Source organism: Palaemon carinicauda, chromosome 18 (assembly GCF_036898095.1).
Source record: "Palaemon carinicauda isolate YSFRI2023 chromosome 18, ASM3689809v2, whole genome shotgun sequence".
In the NCBI taxonomy this organism is placed as follows: Eukaryota; Metazoa; Arthropoda; class Malacostraca; order Decapoda; family Palaemonidae; genus Palaemon; species Palaemon carinicauda.
The window spans coordinates 52,873,488-52,888,412 of record NC_090742.1 but is presented as its reverse complement, the minus strand read 5'-3'; the positions used below and the strand labels follow the sequence as shown (position 1 = coordinate 52,888,412).

The following is a 14,925-nucleotide window of genomic DNA, read 5'->3' as shown; positions in this document are numbered from 1 at the left end:
TAGGAGATGGATTGCTAGTAATCTATAACTTTAAGGATCGGATATAGCGAACGCTTCGTCTTTCACCCTCAGAATGCACATACTGGCCTGTCATCACCTACTCACAGAAATCCTGCCTGCAGTTGTAAAGTGGCCGGTTTGGCTACTGCATATGTGAATGGGATGGTAACTATCGGTGGATAGTTACACCTCGCTAAAAGTTTTACGGTTAGTTTCAGCTGTCGCCGAAATATATCTCCATAGTAAAGAGCTTTAGGGTTGTATGATTAAGAAATATACAAATTATTTCCAAATTTGTAATATTTTCAGAGTCATTTGTATTTTTTCTTACCATATAATCCTGAGTACAGTAAGCCCTTGTTTATCGCGGTAGATAGGTTCCAGACCCGACCGCGATAGGTGAAAATCTGCGAAGTAGTGACACCATATTTACGTATTTATTTAACATGTATATTCAGACTTTTAAAACATCCCCTTGTACGTAGTACTGTTAACAAACTACCCTTTAATGTACAGAACACTTAATGCATGTACTACAGTACCCTAAACTAAAACAGGCACAAATATTAAAGGCGATTTTATATCATGCATTTCCTAAACACGCCCAAAAGCACGATAAAAAATGGTAACCAATGTTTTGTTTACGTTTATCTCTGATCATAATGAAGAAACAAACGCATTTAGTGTACACATCTGTGTATAGGTTAGTTTTTGCATCGATTATATTGATTATACAGTACAGGGTATGTTGATTTTGTTATTACCAATGTTTTACTTAATTTTTCTTTAGGACTTCCAAATGAAATGTTTTTCTTTATGACGCCGCCGTTTCAGGCGGCGTCATAAAGTACGCTCCATCTTCGATCGTAATAAACGAACAAAGGCATTTAACGCGCATGATGAAAGTGATAAATAATGATATTTACAGTAAAAGCTTTTAGAAAATATGTTATTACAAATATTATTTACCGTATCTATATAAAATCATACAGTACATACTAAAGCAGGAAAACAATTTACGAGAGAGAGAGAGAGAGAGAGAGAGAGAGAGAGAGAGAGAGAGAGAGAGAGAGAGAGAGAGAGAGATTGTTTTACGTACATAAATGTAAATTTTAAACAAAAAAAATATGATAGGTTACAACATGTATACTCTTCAGACTTTTAAAACCTTCCCTTTAACTTAATGCATACAGTACTAAACTAAAACAGGCACAAATATTAAAATGTTAGAATATTAAAGTAAAAAATAAAGATTGTTACTTTACTCACCACGAAAGAAGTTCAAGAAAAACTTGAATGATGATGGCGATGAATTTGCTGCACAGTAGAAATGATGATGATGAAGCTGATGATGTCTTCTACTGTGCAACCAATGATAGTATTTTACGTCTCTTCAGACGGAGGTGTCTTTTCCTGGGACACCTCTTCAACTTCTTCCTGGGACACTTCTTTAATTTCTTCCGAAGGCGTAGTAGCAGGTGGAATTGGCTCTTTTTTGCGAGGCTGGAAGAACATTGTGATCGGAAGTTGCTGCCGCTGCTTCTTTTTTCGCTCGAAGAGCATCCTGTAGGGAGTCATGTCGTCATCGATCTTGTTGCAGAATTGCATAGACCGAACCATATCTTCGTCCCACTCTTGCGACATTTCTTTCACCTCCTTCATATGGTTGCAGAACTTGGCAAGCCGTTCTAATGTTAAGCCCGTTTCTTCGACATTTTCTTGGGTCTCTTCCTGCGTTTCACTGTCTTCTTCACTGGCCGATTTCGTCAGGTCTTCTAGGTCTGCGTCAGTTAGCGGCTGGGAATGGCAGTCCAACAACTCGTCGACGTCTTCAGTCGTCATGTCGCCAAACCCGTCGCCTCCAATTATCGCAGCCAACTGCACAGATTTGCGTATTACAGAGTGTTGAATCTCAGACGGTGTAAATCCCTCGTCATCGTAAACAATCTGGGGCCACAACTTCTAGCTCGCATTGACAGTAGCAGGTTTCATTTCTTGCAATGCCTTCTGGATGTTTTGCAGGCACGTGGCTACTGTGTACTTCCGCCAGTACGCCTTCAAATTGAAATTTTCATCTTCATCTTCTTGGGCAGCATCCACACACGCAACGAGGTCCGCCAAAGTATTCTTCATGTAGAGGGCCTTGAACGCCCTGATAACCCCTTGGTCCATCGGTTGAATTAATGACGTGGTGTTGGGTGGCAGGAACTCAACCTGAATGGCCTCATGCGACAGATCAATTGCGTGTCCACCAGCATTATCCATAAGGAGAAGGATCTTAAATGGCAAGCCCTTCTCTGCGAGATATTTGCTGACTTACGGGATAAAACACTGGTGGAACCAGTTGGAGGTCAGCATCTTCATAATCCATGCTTTTTGATTATGCATCCAGTACACGGGAAGGAGATTCTTATTTTTGTTTTTCAAAGCGCGAGGATTTTTCGACTTGTAAATAAGCCCCGGCTTTAGCAAAAATCCAGCAGCATTGCCACACATCCCCAGGGTAACACGATCTTTGAATGCTTTAAAGCCAGAGGCTTTGGCTTCTTCTTTGAACAGGAAAGTTCGCGACGGCATTCTCTTCCAAAACAAGCCGGTCTCATCCATATTAAACACTTGTTCTGGCTTGTATCCACCTTCAGCGATAATATTCTTGAACGTCTGGTTCGCGTAAGTTTCAGCAGCGGCAGTGTCAGCGGAAGCAGCCTCGCCATGCAGGGAAACGCTTTTCAGGGCGAAGCGTTTCTGAAACTTCGCGAACCATCCTTTGCTGGCGGAAAAACGTTGTTTCTGAGGCTGGGAATCAGTGGATGTCCCTGGTTTAGGTTCATCTACATCATCATCTTCTTCAGCATGGTCGCCATCGTTGTCTTGAGGTTCCTTTGCCGCAAAATTCTCATACAAGCCCAAAGCCTTAGTTTGGATGGTGTTCGTATCCAAGGCTATGTTCTTCTTCCGGCAGTCGGCAATCCACACTACTAAAGCACCTTCCATATGTAGGATCGTTTTTTTTCAATATTAAACTTACCCGATAATCATGTAGCTGTCAACTCCGTTGCCCGACAGAATTCTACGGGAGGGATACGCCAGCTATCACTATACTAGAAGGGGGTGTACTCACCAGCGCCACCTGTGGCCAGGTACTGCAGTACTTCTTGTTGACACCACCTCACTTTTTCCTCTGTCGTGCTTCCGGCAAGACATTCTGGGATACGCTTATGATTTTGGAGTATTGTTCACGGTTTGGTGAAGTATTTCTCTAAGATTTCAGCTTTCGCTATACTGGAAACTTTTCTAATTAGCTTAGATAGCTTTTATTTGGTTTTGATTAATGGTTAACGATCTTTTTGCTTGATTTGGAATCCCCCTTGACTAACTCTTTGATTCAAGATGTCTGACCTTTCACAAGCCCCACCCCATAGACGATGTAGGTCTTGTAATAGGCGTGTTCCGAAGGCCTCGGTTGATCCTCACACCGCTTGTTCTGACTGTAGGGAAAGACCCTGTCAGTTGGAAGATCGATGTGAGGAATGCGCCGGACTTTCGGAACTTGAATTTGTTCGATTCCTGAAATATTCAACCAAGTTAGAGAGAGAGAGAGAGTTAGGAGGAGTTCTTCTCGCTCTTCACTTTTTTCCTCACCTCATGATCCTCAACCTTTTCCTCCCCCTGTAGTGGCTACCCCCGAACCTTCTATTTGTGCTCAACCTGATATGTCCGATGTTTTGCGTGCCATTCAGGCTTTAGGTGACAAAGTGGAATCGGTGGTTAGTGACCATAAGTCTCTTATGGCAGAAGTCAAAGAACTTAAGGTCAAAAGTGCAGTGGGAGGTGATAGTGCCAGTGCTGTGCCAAGTGCTAGTGTCAGTGCGGTGCCAAGTGCTAGTGTCAGTGTCAGTGTGGTGCGTGAGGGTACTTCTGTGCGTGCCAGTCGTCCTCCCAGTCCGGGACCTCTTGCAAGCTCCCAAGCCCAGGGGAGAAGCAATGTCGAAGGGCAAAAGGGTTCGGCAGGCCTTGATCGGCGCACAGAAGTATCCTCGGTGGTTGCGGGCGTGTCTTACAGAGACCGTCACTCCCACCCGCAGACGATTGAGCCCGTCTTTTACTCGTCTGCAGAAGAAATGTCAGGGAGAAAACGCTGGACTCAGGTCTCAAGACCTCTCAAACGCAAAGTCCAGACCTCAAGAGCTCTACAACCTGGTTGCAGTCATTGGATTAGCTCTGACTCTCCGCAGTCATCAGGTGACTGCACACCTCCTAAGAGAGGTAAGGTGATGCCGCAACAGACCTCATCTTCTGTTAAGGCTTTGCCTCAGCAGACCTTAGCGTCTGTCGACCCCAAGATGACTTTGCTGCAGTCCATGCAGTCACAGCTTGCGGTCTTAATGCATGAGTGTCAGGCTGAGAAGGTTACACCTCCTCCTGCGATCGCTCCGCCTCACCGCAGTCCAGTCTGCCAGGCGTACGATGTTGAGGTTCCTCAGGATACCTTACCGCGTACTGAGTTGCCAGTTACCAGCGGTGTGCAGCAACCTCCGCCTTCCTTAAGGCAACCTCAGCAATGGGAGCAGGAGTCTTATGCCTTACTTCCTCCGCTTCCGCTTGCGGTTCCACCAGCGAGGCAACAATCTCTTGAGGTACGACAACCTCTTCCATCCATGAGGCAGCCACCTCAGCACTCGCTGCAGCGACCTCAACCCTCCTCAAGGCGAGAGCCTCAACTCCTTAGACTAGCACCTCAGGAACCTCAACTCGCGAGACAAGAACTGCGTTCTGCGCAGCCGCTACCTCAGCTCTCGCAGCTCACACCTCAGGAACCTCAACTCGTTCCTCAGGAACTTGCTACTGCGCATCCGCAACCCTTACAGCAAGCGCAACACTTGAGACAAGAAACTCATGCTAGGAGTCAGCCACCTCAACCCATGCGCCTACCTTCCTCTACTCTTCTTGACCAGTCTTTGCAGCCTGAACCTCAGGTTTTAACTCAGCAACAGAGACTTGAGGATGAAACCACAAGCGTTTATGCACCCGCTTGTTCAGATTCTGCTGTTCAGCATACCGCTGTTACATTACCTCTCACTTCGCTACACTCTGGTGATGAGGTTTCTGAGGAGGAAGCTGCGCACCTGGATCCCTCATCAGACGTGGAAGAACCCAAGTCTTCTCCTCTACCCATTGACTTTCGTAAGGTCCTGGCTCTTTTCAGAGAGGTATACCCGGACCATTTTGTTTCTGCTACCCCCCGCTCTCCTCCATCTGAGTTTTCGCTGGGCATGCAACCTGTTAAGTCAACTTATACTAAGCTCGTATTTGCTAGGTCATCTAAGAGAGCTTTAAGAATATTAGGGGAGTGGTTGCAGTCTAAACAGCAACTAGGGAAGACTTCCTTTATGTTCCCACCTACTAAGCTCACTTCTAAGGCGGGTGTATGGTATGCCACAGGAGAGGAACCAGGCTTGGGAGTCCCTGCCTCTGCCCAGGCTGACTTCTCAAGTTTGGTCGACTCTCCTCGTAGATCAGCAATGAGGCGCTCTAAGGTTTGCTGGACCTTCTCCGATTTAGACCACTTCCTAAAGGGTGTATTTCGTGCCTTTGAGATGTTCAATTTTCTAGACTGGTGCCTGGGGGCCCTGAGCAAGAAGACCTCCCCTGCGGACAAGGACTCGGCCATGCTTTTAATGTCCTGCATGGATAAAGCTATTCGGGATGGGTCTGGCGAGCTTGCTTCAATGTTTGTGTCAGGAGTTCTTAAGAAAAGGGAGCAACTTTGCACTTTTCTTTCTTCCAGCATCACACCTTGTCAAAGGTCTTAACTCCTTTTTGCTCCGCTTTCTAAGTTCTTGTTTCCCGAAGAGCTTATCAAGGATTTGTCTGCGGCCCTGATTCAGAAGGACACTCATGATCTTGTGGCCTCTTCAGCTCGTAAGACTAAGGTTGCTCCCTCAGTTCCCAGGACTTAGCGCACCCCAGTGGCTGATACTCCTGCTACAAGGTTTATTCCGCCCTTTCGTGGCAGAGCCCCCAGCCGAGGAAGCTCCCGTCCAGACTCTTCCAGGAGCAGGTCTAGGAAAGGTCCCAAGACTTCAAAAGGCAAACACTGACTCTCCTCCTCTCCAGACAGCAGTAGGAGCCAGACTCAAGACCTTCTGGCAAGCTTGGGAAAGGAGAGGTGCAGACGCCCAGTCTGTCAGGTGGCTAAGGGAGGGTTACAGGATACCATTCTGCCGCAAACCCCCTCTGACCACTTCTCCCATCAACCTCTCTCCCAACTACAAGGAAAAGGACAAGAGGCTAGCGTTGCACCAGGAGGTGTCGCTCCTGTTACAGAAGAAGGCAGTAGTTATAGTCCGGGACCATCAATCCCCGGGCTTCTACAACCGTCTCTTTCTGGTGGCCAAGAAGACAGGAGGTTGGAGACCGGTGCTGGACGTCAGCGCGCTCAATGCTTATGTCACCAAGCAGACGTTCACTATGGAGACGACGAAGTCGGTCCTAGCAGCGGTCAGGCAGGAGGACTGGATGGTCTCGTTGGATCTGAAAGACGCTTACTTTCACGTTCCTATTCATCCAGACTCCCAACCTTTCCTGAGATTCGTTTTTGGAAAGGTTGTGTACCAATTCCAAGCCCTGTGTTTTGGCCTAAGCACAGCTCCTATGGTGTTTACGCATCTGATGAGGAATATTGCAAAATTCCTCCACTTATCGGACATCAGAGCCTCCCTTTATTTAGACGACTGGCTGTTGAGAGCCTCCACGAGTCGTCGCTGTCTGGAGAGTCTCAACTGGACTTTAGACTTGATCAAGGAACTGGGTCTGTTAGTCAACTTAGAAAAGTCCCAGCTCATTCCCTCCCAATCCATAGTTTACCTGGGAATGGAGATTCGGAGTCAGGATTTTCGGGCTTTTCCATCGGCCCCAAGGATAAGCCAAGCCCTAGATTGCATCCTGAGCATGCTGAAGAGGAACAGTTGCTCGGTGAGACAGTGGATGAGTCTCACAGGGACCCTGTCATCATTAGCCCTGTTCGTCGAGTTAGGGAGACTCCACCTCCGCCCTCTCCAATTCCATCTAGCAGCTCATTGGGACAAGGATTTGGCGCTCGAAGCAGTCTCTATCCCTGTCACCAAAGAGATGAAGACCACTCTCTTGTGGTGGAAGACCAACCTCCTTCTCAAGGAGGGCCTATCGTTAGCGATTCAGACCCCCAATCTTCATCTCTTCTCGGATGCATCAGACTCGGTCTGGGGCGCGACCTTGAACGGACAGGAATGCTCGGGAACGTGGAACAGGGAACAGGAAACGCTCCACATCAACTGCAAGGAGCTACTGGCAGTTCATATGGCCCTAATGAACTTCAAGTCCCTCCTGCTAGGCAAGGTGGTGGAGGTGAACTCCGACAACACCACAGCCTTGGCTTACATCTCCAAGCAGGGAGGGACCCATTCGAGGAACCTGTACGAGATAGCAAGGGACCTCCTCATTTGGTCAAGAAGTCTAAACCTCACTCTAGTAACGAGGTTCATTCAGGGCAACATGAACGTCTCAGCAGATCGCCTAAGCAGAAAAGATCAAGTCATCCCCACGGAATGGACCCTTCACAAGAGCGTGTGCAACAGACTTTGGACCTTGTGGGGTCAGCCTACGATAGATCTGTTTGCCACCTCCATGACCAAGAGGCTTCCTTTGTACTGTTCCCCAGTTCCAGACCCAGCAGCAGTTCATGTGGATGCTTTTCTGCTGAATTGGTCCCATCTCGACCTTTACGCATTTCCACCGTTCAAGATCATCAACAGAGTCATTCAGAAGTTCGTCTCGCACGAAGGGACACGGCTGACGCTGGTTGCTCCCCTTTGGCCTGCAAGAGAATGGTTCACAGAGGTACTACAATGGCTGGTCGACGTCCCCAGGACTCTCCCTCTAAGAGTGGACCTTCTACGTCAACCTCACGTAGACAAGGTGCACCCAAACCTCCACGCTCTTCGTCTGACTGCCTTCAGACTGTCGAAAGATTCGCTAGAGCTAGAGGCTTTTCGAAGGAGGCAGCCAGTGCGATTGCCAGAGCAAGGAGGGTATCCACTCGTAGAGTCTACCAATCCAAGTGGGAAGTCTTCCGAAGCTGGTGTAGAGCCAATGCAGTTTCCTCTACCAATACCTCTGTAACCCAAATAGCTGACTTCCTATTACATCTAAGGAATGAGAGATCCCTTTCGGCTCCTACGATTAAAGGGTACAGAAGTATGTTGGCTTCAGTTCTCCGCCACAGAGGTTTGGACCTTTCTTCCAACAAGGACCTTCAAGACATCCTTAAGTCTTTTGAGACTTCTAAAGAACGTCGTTTACCCACTCCAGGCTGGAATCTAGACGTAGTCTTAAGGTTCCTTATGTCTCCTAGGTTCGAACCTCTCCAGTCAGCTTCCTTCAAGGACCTTACCCTCAAGACTCTTTTCCTCGTCTGCCTTGCAACAGCTAAAAGAGTCAGTGAGGTTCATGCCTTCAGCAAGAACATTGGGTTCACATCCGAATCTGCAACATGTTCTTTACAGCTCGGATTTTTAGCTAAGAATGAACTTCCTTCACGTCCTTGGCCTAGATCGTTTGAAATTCCTAGCCTTTCCAACATGGTAGGTAACGAGCTAGAAAGAGTTCTTTGCCCTGTCAGAGCTCTGAAATATTATCTTTATAGGTCAAAACCTATACGAGGACAGTCAGAAGCCTTATGGTGTGCAATCAAGAAACCTTCGATGCCCATGTCCAAAAACGGAGTTTCGTATTATATAAGGCTTCTGATTAGAGAAGCCCATTCTCACATGAAGGATGAAGACCTTGCTTTGCTGAAGGTAAGGACCCACGAAGTGAGAGCCGTAGCCACTTCGATGGCCTTTAATAAGAACCGTTCTCTGCAGAGCATTATGGATGCAACTTATTGGAGGAGCAAGTCAGTGTTTGCATCATTTTATCTTAAAGATGTCCAGTCTCTTTACGAGAACTGCTACAACCTGGGACCATTCGTAGCAGCGAGTGCAGTAGTAGGTGAGGGCTCAGCCACTACATTCCCTTAATCCCATAACCTTTTTTAACCTTTCTCTTGAATGCTTTTATTGTTGTTTTTTGGGTGGTTACGGTAGGCTAAGAAGCCTTCCGCATCCTTTTTGATTTGGCGGGTGGTCAATTCATTCTTGAGAAGCGCCTGGGTTAGAGGTTGTGTAGAGGTCCTTTAGTATGGGTTGCAGCCCTGTATACTTTAGCACCTTAGAGTTGATTCAGCCTCCTAAGAGGAACGCTGCGCTCAGTAAGGAAGACGAACTTAATAAAGGCAGAGTAACGGTTCAAGTCGACTTCCTTACCAGGTACTTATTATTTCATTGTTATTCTGAAATAACTGATTATATGAAATACGGGATACTTAGCTATCCTTTAGTCATGTACACTGGTTTTCACCCACCCCCCTGGGTGTGAATCAGCTACATGATTATCGGGTAAGTTTAATATTGAAAAATGTTATTTTCATTAGTAAAATAAATTTTTGAATATACTTACCCGATAATCATGATTTAATTGACCCACCCTTCCTCCCCATAGAGAACCAGTGGACCGAGGAAAAAGTGAGGTGGTGTCAACAAGAAGTACTGCAGTACCTGGCCACAGGTGGCGCTGGTGAGTACACCCCCTTCTAGTATAGTGATAGCTGGCGTATCCCTCCCGTAGAATTCTGTCGGGCAACGGAGTTGACAGCTACATGATTATCGGGTAAGTATATTCAAAAATTTATTTTACTAATGAAAATAACATATTACGCATGGTAACGACTCGCTTCGCTGATCTGCTAAAGGTGATGGCAGCCGTCTTTCTAATGTTCGCCTCGTCCTTCTTGATGTAGCGAACGGTGGATTCGTTCACTCCAAAATGGCGGGCTGCGGCCGCGTAACTTCTGCCTTCTTTTAACATATCGAGAAGCGTCACCTTTTCAGCAATCGTCATCATCTTTCGGTGGTGTTTAGGCTCACTACCAGCCTTAGCAGAAGCAGAACGCTTGGGAGCCATTGTACAGTAGGGGTTAAACAGAAATTTCAACAAAAAGTTCAACTTAAAACAGTCACGCACAGCACAGATTAAAGTTCACAATAACGTAGCAGCATCTACCCGGCGAGAGAGCGGCGAACAAATTGGGCGCGAAAAGATGCTGCGGGTTGGAGAAGCGGTCAAAACACCAATCACAGGCTAGATTTCAAAACTTGGGTTCTGATTCGTCATCTATCAGCACTTGAACCAATCACAGTCTGACTTACATGCTACGTAGTAATTACCAATTCAAACACAAGGTACTACGTATACAGCTTTACGTACGCTATTTTACGCTTGTTTTGTTGTAGGATATTTACGCTTATTCGAGATGTGATTTTTGCAACAAAGAATATTATTGGATGCAGTACTACGTACGTATACATACAAAAGATTCATGGAAAAGATGCACATCCATTACATTTGTAGTAGTAGCCATCAGCAGCCTTACACCATTCAAATACGGTATGACTGCATCTGATTTGCATTTCATGTTCGATTTAATTTTACTACGTACTGTATACATACTGAATTATCGTATGATCACATTCTCTTTTCGTGTTTTATTTCTTTCTGTACTGAATTTTATGTCATATGTAATGCAATGAACCATCATTAAGAGCAGATATTAATAATTACAGTATTAATGGAATTAACGAAATACAGTATATACTTGGGGTCTTCATATATCGCGGTATTTTCGAAATTTCCGGAAAATCCGCGATATGTGTATATACATGTTTTATGAAAAAAACCCGCGAAGTGGTGAATCCGCGAAAGTCGAACTGCGAAGTAGCGAGGGCTCACTGTACTTTAAATTACACATTATGCCTCAAACACCTCACTCATCCCTTGGGCCAATGTTCAAAAGTGACATGATACTGTCGAGTAGGCAGATTTCTCTCACATACCTGCTGCTAACTACCACACTTACCTCGTGAAAGTTTCAACAGTCGTTCCAGCTGACTGAAATCATACTCCTGTATAAAGGACTCAGGCTTTTATGGCTGGGAAAAATATAGATTACTTAAGAATTTTTTTATTTTTGATAGAAAGCATGTTTGATCTAATACTGCACTGTACATCTTTTAGAGCTTGTGCCTTATATGTTTAGTTTTGTTGAATGAATTATCTTAAAGAAATTTAAAGCTATATTGTGACATTTAATAATTTAAGATTTTTCTTTCTTTTGCAGAATTCTTTTGATGCAATCTTTTATCGATGGAAATATAGAAATTTCTTCATTTCACTCCTTATTGTCCTTGTTTGTGGAATCATCTTACTAGGTGGCACACAGGTACTGTTGAAATGAATCCTTAGTTTGGCATAGAAAGTAAATAAAAGTAATTATTATGATTATTTCATGTGTTTGTGAATAAATAAGGCCTTTTATTTTGTATAGGAAACCCTTTGTTCTGTAAGTGGAATGCAAACCTATGCTGTTTATAGGGGTATTACTTTTGACAAAGCTGAAAAGACGAGCCATTAAAATTAAGCGGGGGTTAACTACCCATCCCACTAATTACCGGGGGTTAGAGGATGTAGCTAGCTACCCCTCTCACTCACACACCTGTGACTGTGCTTCACTTTGCTTTTGGCTCAGAGATAGAGAATGGTTGTTGCTTCTCTTCCTCCTTGCTCTTATTTTGGACTGCCGTTAATCATTACTTTTTGTCTTTTTCTTTTCAGTGTGTGTATGTGCCTGAGCCTTCCTGCTGGCCTGGTCCTGAGGGCCGCACCTGCGGTACTTTTATGTCTGCAGAGGACACCGATCCTTAACGTCTTTGCCTGGCTTGCAGGGGGCAATGTTGTAACGAAAGCAATAAATGTATTGAATGTTGGGAGTGGTGTGCCTCCGAGTGGGAAAGGTATGGGCGTTGGCAAAAGAAGAAGGCCAAGCGGAATTCTTCTCCTTCGAAGGTTCCTTCGAAGCAGAAGAAACCTAAGGCTTCTTCTTCCACTTCCCGACTTTCCTGCGAAACTCCTGCTCGAACGGTTTACTCCGGGAAGCCGTCGAGTAATAGCGTAGACCACTTAACCCCTTGACAATCTCGGTTCTCGAGAGACGATGATGTTTCCCCAAGCAAAGCAGCACCGGCTCTCCCCCCGAAGTAGTCCTTGTCTTTCTCTTCATTTTTAAAGGTCTGGCCATACCTGAGTTTGCCCAGCCCTCCTTCCAGGCAGGCTCCGCTGCAGCTGATTCATCCAGGTGCTGAGCTGCAGCGTTCGTCAGCTTCGGATGACGACCCGTTGACCTTAGTGGATGTCGTGGTGTCGTAGAACTCTGTTCCTGCATCGTCATTTGCTTCTTTTACCGCCAACGAGTACTGCAGTCCCCCCTTTCTGACCCTCCTTCGGGGGCGGAGCAAAGTCCAAGGCATGTCTCTCCTGCAAGTATTCTTTCCTCTCGTTCATTCGGAGGCCTGCTGCTGATCAGCCTGCTTATCCTCTTGCCCCTGAGGCACTTCGTCATCGTGGTCTTAGACCTCGCCGTGCTCATCCGCCTCTTCACCTTGGAGGTGCTCCTTCACTATTGGTGAAAAGATGCCTCTTTGACTCTTCATCTTTGTCATCGATATCCTCCTCTTCAGAGGAGCCTTCTCGTCCTGGCTCGTCTGGTTCCCAACCTTTGCCTATTGTTTCTCTCCAGAGGATGTTCGCCTTCCAAAGGGCACATCACTTCACCAACTCATAGTTCAGCTGCTCTCCAACCATCTGTTCACCGTTCGGCTGCTCGCTGATCTCCAGCGCAGCGTTCTCCTGCTCGTCAGGCACCTGCTCAGCGTTCACCTGCTCACTGGTCTGCTGCTCTCTGGTCACCAGTTCGTCAATCGCCTGTTCGCCGATATTCTGCTCAGCATTCACCTGCTTGTCAGGTACCTGGTCAGCATTTACCTGCTTGTCAGGTACCTGCTCACCATCTTACTGCTCCCCATGCGCCTGCTCGCCGATCACCAGCTCTTCTATTGCCTGCTTGCTGATCCTATCCTGGGGGGATCTTCTTTGCCTCAATGATCCCAGGCTCACCGTTCGCCGACTCCATTCCTTTGACCGCAAATCGCCATCGCGTAGTCATACAACTTTTCCAACGTCGCCAATGTGTCGGCTGCCCGCTTGCCAACCCCCATCGAATGCTGGAGCAGCTTTTTTTGCCCTGCTCACCAACGGCTCTTCGATTGCCATCGCTGTAGTGGCTTGCTGACTGTGGCCAGATGTAGTATGCAGACTGCCTAGTGCCCAAATGCTGACCACACCCCAATGTTTACTACACAAAAAGATAAAACAGTGGAATACCCAGTAATCTGGGCAAAAGGTAAGCATCAAAAGAACTGGGCATTGGGCCCCACTCCTTGAGTTTTTATACTGGGCAAGGGGACCCAGCCAGAACCTCAAATTTCTCTATTATCTTTTCTTACCTTGAGCTTGCTGAATAAACAAGGAAAATGAGCAATTAATAATGAATACTGTAGCTCTAGGTTCTTTAGGTAAGATTAAGAACATTAGGAGAAAGATAAAGGACATTCTTAATGTACAGTATTCATAGACTGGAATGTAAATGCACTAAGGGAAGAAGTATATTAAAAAAGGAAAAAATTATCAATAACAAAAATTTTATTTTAAACATAAGACTTACCTGGTAGTTATATATATATAGCTTACATCTCTGACGTCATGGCAGAAATTTTAAAACTCGCGCCAATCGCCGATTGGATAGCCAGGTGTACCACCTGTGCATCCTAGCGAGGTACAGTACCTTGAAACCATTCCATGTTTCTTCATATCTTCTCTGTAGCCGCTAGCGGCAACATCGTTGGATTTTTCACTCGCTGTTACCTGTATATTACAGTTATCTTGGTGATGTACAATTTACTTTTTTGGGCTCAGGCCATGTCATCCTGATGGAAATTCCTTTAAGTGTAGCTTCCTAGGGTATATTTGACTACAGTGGTATTCTTAGAGAATTTTACCTTAACGTCTCCAGAATTCTAACTCCTGGCGCGAATATCCCTAACTTTTCCTTTTAGGGATATCGCATAATATCAGAGGACGTATACTTGACACGCCACATAGCTATCTTCACACCGAATAGCGTTTACGCTTCGAGGGGGAAAAGTGGCAAGAAAACGAAAACGAAAGGGGAGCCGTTATAAGGTACCCCTCCTCCATTACTGTTTTGAGTGTCTAGATGATGTCATGTCCGTCTGCCATCTTTATTCCTTGTAGCGTTAGCGAGGTGCTACAGATACACTACTTTCGGGAGGGATATTTCAGCCCTTTTTTTAATAAAAGGAGGGCGGGTCCATCAGGACGACATGGCTATCTCACCCAAAAACCTTTTTTTGGGCTCAGGCCATGTCGTCCTGATGGAAGTTTACCAGAGCATTAATGTATCTATGGATTTATTATTTGTGCCTTAACCTCAAGACAGAATTTCCTTGGTCACTCAGACCTAGAGACATAGAATGTTACCGTTATACATCATTTCTTCTAATCATGAACCATGTTAGTGCTTCCTGCCCCCTACAGGGAAGAGCCATGCCAGACTCTGGAAAAAGTCTCGAGGATTGCATATTTCATATGAATATCCTAGCAACCAAACAGGTATACCAGTCTCATCGTATACCTTCCCAATGAGAGTTTGTATTCGAAAACGAACAAATGCATGTATGAGTGACTAACACCTCCCCTGGGCCTAGAGAACTAACTGTATGCTGAAACAGACAAGTTTGTATCCAAGTAGAAACAATCGTTTGTATAAGTCAGCATCCCATCAAAGGTATCTTGGGTGGTTGTAAGCAAGACAGACAAGTATCTTATTTGTGTAGGAATTAATTATGTATACACATAAAGATTTGTTAACTGTAG

General features: G+C 45.6%; 1 protein-coding gene across 1 annotated transcript in view; it reads left to right on the top strand.

Annotated features, from left to right (window-relative positions):
- Positions 1–14,925, top strand: part of sotv (exostosin glycosyltransferase sotv) — a 574,706-nt gene that overhangs the window by 79,713 nt on the left and 480,068 nt on the right. The window contains exon 2 of the mRNA XM_068392356.1: positions 11,255–11,356. Within this exon, the coding sequence (XP_068248457.1) occupies positions 11,255–11,356 (102 nt within the window). The remainder of the gene's footprint in view (positions 1–11,254; positions 11,357–14,925) is intronic.